This window comes from Fukomys damarensis, unplaced genomic scaffold, assembly GCF_012274545.1.
Source record: "Fukomys damarensis isolate Sample0158 unplaced genomic scaffold, DMR_v1.0_HiC HiC_scaffold_11, whole genome shotgun sequence".
Lineage (NCBI taxonomy): Eukaryota > Metazoa > Chordata > Mammalia > Rodentia > Bathyergidae > Fukomys > Fukomys damarensis.
The window spans coordinates 43,660,604-43,668,890 of NW_022900923.1; the positions used below are offsets into that span (position 1 = coordinate 43,660,604).

Genomic DNA, 8,287 nt, shown 5'->3' on the forward strand with positions numbered 1-8,287 from the left:
TCTACCTGGCCTCTTTTTTCTGTGCATTTTTTTTTTTTTGGTACTCGGGTTCCAACTCCAGTTCTTGTGCTTGTGAGGCAGGCAGCAGAACCACTGAGCTAAATCCCCGGCCCTCTGTGTGCATTTGAAAAAGTAACCGTCTTAGAGGCCCTGGGAGCCAGTTTGGCTACATGAGGAAGCTGGCCTGAGGTACTGACCTGTCCCCCGTCTTCACTCGGGAGCCACTCACTCAGTCCACACGCGGCCCTTGGGCCAGGCACCAGCCAGGCACTGAGCAGCAAGGGGAGTGAGGCTGAGGTCTCTCTCCGAGGAGCCTGAGAAACTCTGTCTTTCCCAGTGCTAGCTCACTCGAGGCAATGCAATGCTGTGCTTGTGAGTTTGGGGATCAGAACTGGTTTTAGTCACTGACCAGCTGGGACCCTGGATGAGTTACACACCTTCTTCAATCCCGAGTTTTCTCATCTGCAACATAGGAGCTGATCTGAGGAGCGAAGCAGGTGCTTTACCACACTGTGACATCCATCACCATTGCTGTTGTTTGACAGACTGGAAAATGAAGTCAAGAAAGGTAAGGAGAGCCGGGGATTTAGCTCAGTGGTGCCACCGCCTGCCACACAAGCACAAGGTCCTGAGTTTGACCCCCAGTACCAAAAACAAAAAAACAAAAAAGGTGAGGGGCCTTCTCATAGTGTGTGCATGTGTGTGTGTGTGTGTGTGTGTGTGTGTGTGTGTGTGTGGTGGGAAAGTCGGGCAATCAACCTCACATCCTGTGTTACCTCCCTGGTGCCACCTGGCACAAACCACAGAAGTTAACACTGGCATTTGCTATTTCCCTCACCCCTCAGCTGGGTACCCCAAAGTTTTCCCACATGAACTTCCTCAGTATACACCAACTCCAGCCCTGAGTTGCCCTCATGGGTCTGAGTGGCTAATTCAACCTATTCTTTAATTAATTATTTAGCAAAGTATTAGGACTAAACACAGGGTCTTGGCACTGGGCTACCTCTCCAGCCTGGCCCCCCTTTTTGTGAGACAAGGTCTTGCTAGGTTGCTTCAACTTGCAGCCCTTCTGCCTCAGCCTCCTAGACTGCTAGGGTCATAGGCATGTCACCTCGCCCGGCTCAAACCAACCTTTCAGAGTTGGCTGTATCCGTAAGGTTCCAGCTATTTCAAAAGACTTCAGTTCCATCCATGGCTACAGGGCCATTTTGCACACTTGGAGATGTGCCCCCCATAGGGCTTGTGCCCCTTGCAAAGGGTGGAGGTACCACACTTTGTAAATACCTTTCTTGGGTAAGGGGCTGAGAGGGCTGGGGCGGCAGGGCAAAAATGAAAGGGGAGTAGGGGTGACTGCACCCGGACAGCCTCTGTGGCAGCTACCTCCAGAGCGCTGTTCCCTCTGTTGTAGTATCCACAGCTCCTTTTTGTAACAGTTCAGAGGAAATAGAGGCGATAAAAACAAGGCCAGCCGCCTCTGCGCAGTCAGTTTGCTCACTAGGGGCCACCAGTGGCCACAGTGAGCCTCCTCACTCTGCTGAATCACTAAGGAAATTTGGGGCCAGCAGGTGCCAGCGTCCTCTGGGACCTACGGAAGGAAAAAGTCCACGTCCCAGGAAAAAAAGGAGAATAAAAGTCCGTACCCCTTCAAGAATTAGGTTCCACTAAACCTTGAGGTTGCAGATGAGGGTGCCAGCCCCTGTTCAGGAGGCTCCCTCTGACCCCTCAGAACCACACAGGCGATCCTCTTGTCTTCGCGGGAGATAACTATACGACCACAGGAGGGCGCTGCCGGGCTTCTCCACAACTCTCAGGCAGACATTGTTTGCATCTTTGCCTCTCCCAGGACCCGCCCGGTTTTGGTTTTGGCGGTGGGGATGGAGCCCAGCAAGTGCTCTACCACTGAGCTTCACCCCGAGCTGGGCACAGCTTTTAAAAAAGAACAGAATCACAAAGATGCCGTGCAAGCTAAAGGAGGCACATTCTTGAAGGGTTGTTTGTTTTTTTTTTTCTTCTTCTGCCTTTTCAAAAAAAGTCAGTGAGCAGCTCCCTCTGTATGTTGGATAAGGAAAATAAAAGAGAGTTTTTGTTGAATACAGCAAGGCTAGACAGGAGCAGGAACCTGATCAAGAAGACTGAATGAGTACAACTTTGCCAAACACAGACAGGGAATCTTGGTACAAAGACAAGGAGAATCTGCTGTTCTCCTGAGTGGGACAGCTGGTGGTGGCTGCAGGAAGATGGGACTCGTCAAGATAGGCAGTCTTGTGGGGCCTATAACACCACAGGAATTATCTAAGAGTCCTCTCTACCCATCAGGACACCTTTCCACCCCACTCCTGTAGCAGGCAGCAGAGAAGATAGGAATACAGAGTTTCATTATTGTGCTGCTGTTATGAACCAGAGTGCAGTTAACCCATCCTGTGTGGATTCTGATGCCACAGTGCAAAGGGGAAAGTTTTACACAGGGGCGCTCTGGGGGCCACTGGGGACAAAAGGGCAGGGCCTCTGGCAGGAAGAGGGCAGCCAAAAGCAAATCTGTGGAGATGCGGGGAGCAGACGTGGGACTGAGTCTGCTCCTTCTCCATCAGCAACGCCTGGCAAGAACTGCGAGAGGAAGAGTCCTTCCTGCCGGAGCTGCTGGCCCGGCCCGGCCAAGTGAGTCCCCAACTTCCTCCCCCACGCAGCTGCCTCTGGCTTCATGATCTGTGCTTAGCAGGTGAGGTCCAGGGCAGGCTCACAGCTGACTGTCAGATGGGGCAGGAATGTAGTCCCAGGAGACCCAAGAGGTTCAGAACACGCCCTCCCATCCCTCTCCACTTGGAATCCCAAGAGACCTTCAGTCCAGGTCAGAGCTAGGTGCAGGACAGCAGTGGCTCCTCCTCTGTGAGCTGGCGGCCTGCACAGTAGCCCAAACCGCTGTCAAGACCGTTCCTCGTGTTAGAGTGCAGTGACACAGCTCAGATCCAAGGTGCGGGCCCAGGATGCTAAGAGTCCGAGACACACAGAGCTTCCACGGCATCGCTCAGACCCTGGTTGACGCCCCCCACGGCCAGCAGGCAGTTCTTAATGACGATGCTGGAGCAGGCACAGCGGGGCGTGGGCATGGCGGGGAGGGCCTCCCACTTGTTTTTCCCTGGATGGAAGGCTTCGGCCGTTTCCAGGACTGTAGGTTGGTTCCCTGAGAGCACCGAGAGAATCAGACCTCACCAAAGGGCCTGGCTACCACGCCCCGCCTTGGGCCGCACAAGCAGGCACTGAGCAACTGCAACGTCTTGGGCTCAGGTGCAACCCCTGCTGCTCTCCTGCCCCCAGCGATGGCTCTTTTCCAGCAGCCACTGTGCCCCTCCTGCCCCCTCCCTGTCTGCTCGTCCCCCTGAGAGTAAGCATTCATGCCCCACCCCTGGTTTTGACCAGAACCTTTTAGAGTACTGCTGTACCCACCCTGTTTTCTACTGCACAAGCTACCCATATGGTCTGGCTCCTGTGGTCTTTCACGTCTGAGTAACATGGGAACGTGTCCACACCTGGACATAAATTCGGGGTCCCTCAAACCCTACTGCCTGTATCTCTGCCCCGCTGACACTGGGTTCCCCCGTTTGAGTCCCTCCTTCAAAACACCAGCCACTTTGAGAGGGGTAATACATCAAATCCCAAATTGGTTAGAAGCATTTATTGCATTAGATGCATTTCTATCCCAAGACAGAGTTGGGTATCTAAGGAAAAGAGGCGGCTCAGAGGAGGATGGGGGATCTGCAGTGTTCTCCAGTCATTCTGCAGACGTGTGCTCAGCAAACCTGGGTGACATGGCTACCGGGATGTCCCTTATTCTCTCTGGACCTCAGTTTCCCAAGTGCAAGAGGACAAAAAGACCCCATCTGGGGCCCGTAAGTGGACAGGCAAAGTCCAGGCTCTGGGGAAGAGAGGGTTTTGAAGTACAGTATTTGGAATAAAGAAGTGGGCAGGTGATGCGGAAAAAGCCAATCTCCTCTGCTGCCATGCAAAGTTCCAGGACCACAAACATTCCAGCCCAGAAGTTTCATCCTTACCAAGTCCCCCGGCTACTATGACCCGTCCACTCAGGGAGCCGGCCACAAAGTCTGCCCGCCGCTTCTTGAGGAAAAACGAACGTTCCATCTTCAGCCATCCCCCTAAAGGCCACAAACAAGGGCAAGATGGACAGAGGCTTAGGGGCTGATCATCCCTATCAAACACAGAGAAGCCCCAAATGGCCCTGGGCAGCAGCTCCGTTCCATTTACCTGGTGCTGAGTGCATACAGCGCCCCCTGTTGTTCACAATGACCTCCTCTGCAGCCTCCACCCTCTCCCATGCCTCCTGCAGTGTAAGACACCCAGGTTCCCACCGTGAGTGCCCTCCCTGGCTCTAAACTGCAGAGGAAGCCCATGCAGATGGTGAGTGTGGGAGTGGGCACCCCTCTGTTTCTCCATCAGTAAAGGAAAAAAAATCTCTCCCTGATCTAGTCCTGCACAGATCTTGTAGAAAATAACTAACCATGCAAGAGAGCCCTGTGGAGATGAATAATTTGATCCTACAAGCAGCCTTGAGGGAGAGGGGTGCTCAAACTTGGAAAAGGCTTGGCCAGCTGGGCAGTGGCCCTGGGAACATGGACAGGATGGAGGGACGTGACGTGGGGGTCAATCCAAAGGGAAGCGAGCAGCTAGCATTTCCATGGGGGGCCCTGCAGACACAGGGTAGAGACAGCCCCAAGCTCACCCTGTTCCATGTCAAACATATCCATCGTCCGCAGGAACTTGGGCTGCCGGTAGAGGCGGCCCTGCCGCAGGCCTCCCAAGCTGTACAAGTGGTTGTCCAGGGTCACAAAGCTGGAGAAAGCGCGCTTGCAAGGAATGCTGGGAAACTTGGTCCAGGACCGAGTTTCAATGTCAAAGACCTCGAAGGCATTGACTGCATACTTGGACTGGCGTCCCCCTGGAGGCCAGAGCAGGGTGGAGGTGAGTGGAAGAGGATCCCTGAGTACAGGGGCTGGATTTCCCCTTCTTCTGTTTCCCACTCACGCAGGAAACTCCCCGAGGGCCAGGCCAGTGTGATCATCCCCCATGCCAGGGAGAGGCTCAGCCCAAAGGCACTGCTTCTGGGGGGGAGCGCCCCAAGGAGGGAGGAGGGAGATGTTCAGCAGGTGACTCCTCCTTACCCAGCACGTAGATCTTGGAGCCTCGGAGGAAGGAGGTGGCAGCGTATCTTGGGGTTGGCATGGGCGCTAGTGATACCCACATGTCCTTGAGCATGTCATAATGTTGGAGGTGGTTGTGTGGCCGGAGGTCCAGGCCCATCCCGCCTGCCGCGTAAACTCGGTAATCTAAGGGAAAGGCCACATGTACTCCCAGCTCAGCTACAGGCACCAGAACGGACCACCAGCACCCGTCACCTGCTACAGCCAAGCCAAGGTTGATGGAACCATTCCAAGTCCTTGCGGTACCACCTGAGTCTTCCTGCAGATTTCCTTGGAATCCAGCCCTTAGCTTAGCCCAAAACACTAAGCCCTGCACAGAGGGAGAATGGTCCAGTCTAGGTCTGGACAACCCTCTGTGGCCTTGTCCCCTCCATCCTCTCCTTCCTGGGCAGCAGAAGTAACCTTCTGATGGTTCTCTCCAGTGCTGGGGACATTCCCAGGTGGAATTCTCGAGAAACAGCAGGAGTCTTTAGACACAAGGCCAGCCCCACTTCCCTGGCTTTGTGGGACACGGGGCTACCTCTGGTTCTCTTTTTCTATCTCCCTCATGGAGATGCCATCTTCCTGCACAGATCAGGAGGTTTTTGGATCTGGGCGGCACCCACCCTGAATGAGGGGAGGCTCCGGAAGAGAGACCTGGCCCCTTTTAGAAATCCTGCCCTTCACTTCCTCCACTGCTGGTGGCTGTAGGCCTTTCCGGGACCTCCATGACACACTGCATGACAGAGGACACACAAGCACCCTGCTACCACGCCCCTGCCTTCCACAGGCCCCTCTCAGGGAGCCGCCTCTGGCTGAATACTACTCCTTTTACTGTCCAATCTTACCGAAAATAAATAAAAAGCCAGCCCTAGCCTTAGGCTGGGAAATGGGGCCCCATGAATGACTCACCTAACACAAGCTCCCCGGCCAGCTGTTACCTGCGACACCTGGTCCTGGGGCTTTTCTCACACTCCAATACCACCGTACCTCTCTGCTCAATTCCCACTCGTCCTGTCAGGCTCACCTGGGCGTCTCTGAACTGCAAGGCTGGCTCAGTCTATCAGCTTTGTGTTACTGCAACCATCTCTGTCTGTTTCTCTCACTAGACTCTAGGTCTTTGAGAATTTATTAATCCGTAGTTCCACAGCACCCAGGCACATGAATGTTTTAAATTAACCACTGAACCTGTTCAATGCCACAGTTAGGAGCACAGATGTGACTGTCACTTACTAGCTGTGTGACCTTGGGCCAGTGACTTGACCTTCTTGGATTATAGTTGCTTCAGTCTACAATGAGGGTTCAAATAGCACTTGCCTCATTGGTCAGGCTGAAAGGAGCAAAGGGCACAGACTCAGTAACCTTTCAGGACTGTTCACTGAGGCCTGCAATGGAGGGAACTCTTCCCTTTCTGTTCCCCATGGACCTCCTGGCCTTCCCACCTTCTTACTGGGGGGTCATGGAAACCCCCACAGGCTGCCTTATCCCAGGAGACTCTGGGACAAAGCTTCTCCTAGTCACCTTCATTGATCAGACCCTGGCTTCTTCTGAAGGCAGGGCCTGATCTGCTTCTCTTCCTCCTTCCTGGGGCCCAGGACTGCTAGGGTGGGACAGTTGCTAAAGACATAGTGGTTTCTGATGTACCACAGGGCTGACCGGCAGCTGGTGGAGCAGGAGGAATGGAAGGTAAGGATGGGGATAAGAGGGGGTGCAGCCACAGTCTATGCAGCCTGTGTGAAGTTGGGGTGGGGTCTCCTAACTCCTGTGGACCACTTCCTATGAAACCGTTGCATTTGCAAAAGAGCTTCTGGACGCCCTTCTATGTGCTGGGCTGTACTAGACCCCCCCCCCCCGCCGAGTGAAATGAGCCCATCAGTCTGGATGGCTGAGGCAGGAGGATCACAAGTTTTAGCCAAGCCTGAGCAATTTAGTGACCTACCAAGACCCTGTTTCAAAAAAATTCTAAAAGGCCTGCAGATGTAGCTCAGTGCAAAGGCCCTGGGTTCAATCCCAGTATTAAAGAAAAAATGAGTGAAAGGAGGGGCTTTGAGAAAGTGGAATGAGAATCTCAGAAACGCACAGTTAGGACGCAATGCCTGCCCCAGAACTTAGGGAGCCTGAACGAGGCGCTGCAGAAACACAACCCTGGGGACGTCCTGGTCACTTGGAGTCTCTGAGGCTGGGAGGGGAGGAGGACAGATGAGGAGAGAAGGGCCTGAAGTCAGGCCTCCAGCCTGCCCCACAGGGCCTGGTGAGGGTGTGGGGGTGTAGTGAGCACCGCAGGATGCCAGCTGGTGTTTGGGGGTGATGCCAGCTGCACGCAGATTTCAAAGCTGGGTCACTCGGTCAAAGCTGGGGTCTGCAGATACACGGCACCCAACCCTGAAGCCCACACCCTGGCAGTGCCCTCTGGCAGTGCCCTGCCCAGCCTGTGGGAAGGAAACCCCTAGAGAGGACTTCTGGAGAGGACAATCCCTAGCTACTTCATTTGCTGAGCCTCAGTTTCCCCATCTGTAAAATAAAGTTTCTAGGATCAGATGGGGTCAGTATGTGATTCCAACAGGACTGCTACTTTTTCCTCATCCCTCTACTCCCTTTTCTCCGCCCACCCGCAGCCCTGGCCCCTCTTGCCTTTGGCCGTGACAGAGATGCCCATGGCGGCCTCACGCAGTGTGCTCCTCTTCTTCCACTTGCCCTCGTCGATACTGTACATCTCCACGACCTTCAGGGGCAGCTGATTGGTGCCCACGCCCCCGATCACCATAATCCGCTTGCCCAGGGCGGTGACGGCCACCCCGGCCCGGGCTGTGGGCAGGGGGGGCAGGGCCGTCCACCGGTCGGCCTCGGGGGCGTAGACCTCGAAGCAGTCCATGGGGACGCCGTTGTCATCGCATCCCCCGATTGCATAGACCCGTCCCCCGGTCTCCAGCAGGGAGCAGTAGACCCGGCGGCTAGGCAGCGGCGCCAGGCGCTTCCACTGGAAATCCTTGACATTGGGCACCTCCATGGCAGCCCGGCGCAGCCCAGGCCAAGTTCGAGGCCGGGGTCCGCGGGCTACTCCGCGCCGGCTCGCGGGTCCCCCGTCACCGCTTCCATCT

General features: G+C 55.0%; 1 protein-coding gene across 3 annotated transcripts; it reads right to left on the minus strand.

Annotated features, from left to right (window-relative positions):
• Positions 1-683: 683 nt before the first annotated feature.
• Positions 684-8,281, minus strand: Klhdc8a (kelch domain containing 8A). Of its 3 annotated transcripts, none has more exons than XM_010613054.2 (5): positions 7,821-8,281; positions 5,172-5,336; positions 4,733-4,948; positions 4,047-4,148; positions 684-3,178 (listed from the first exon to the last, which is right to left on the minus strand). In XM_010613054.2, exons 1-5 carry the CDS (start codon positions 8,194-8,196, stop codon positions 2,985-2,987), a joined length of 1,053 nt encoding a protein of 350 aa, XP_010611356.1. In that variant the 5' UTR covers positions 8,197-8,281; the 3' UTR covers positions 684-2,984. The 3 variants fall into 3 exon arrangements, with proteins under 3 accessions (XP_010611356.1, XP_033618105.1, XP_010611358.1); XM_010613056.2 differs by lacking the exon at positions 684-3,178 and adding an exon at positions 3,196-3,910; XM_033762214.1 differs by lacking the exon at positions 684-3,178 and having other exon boundaries at positions 3,194-4,148.
• Positions 8,282-8,287: the final 6 nt, after the last annotated feature.

What these genes read in the sequence shown, in the direction of transcription:
- Klhdc8a (XM_033762214.1), bottom strand. Translation starts at nt 8,196, where the DNA reads ATGGAGGTGCCCAATGTCAAGGATTTCCAGTGGAAGCGCCTGGCGCCG. An exon ending in CATCTCTGTCACGGCCAAAG is followed by an intron (nt 5,337 to 7,820) that starts GCAAGAGGGGCC and finishes CCTTTCCCTTAG; the next exon opens with ATTACCGAGTTTACGCGGCA. An exon ending in CTCCAAGATCTACGTGCTGG is followed by an intron (nt 4,949 to 5,171) that starts GTAAGGAGGAGT and finishes TCTGGCCTCCAG; the next exon opens with GGGGACGCCAGTCCAAGTAT.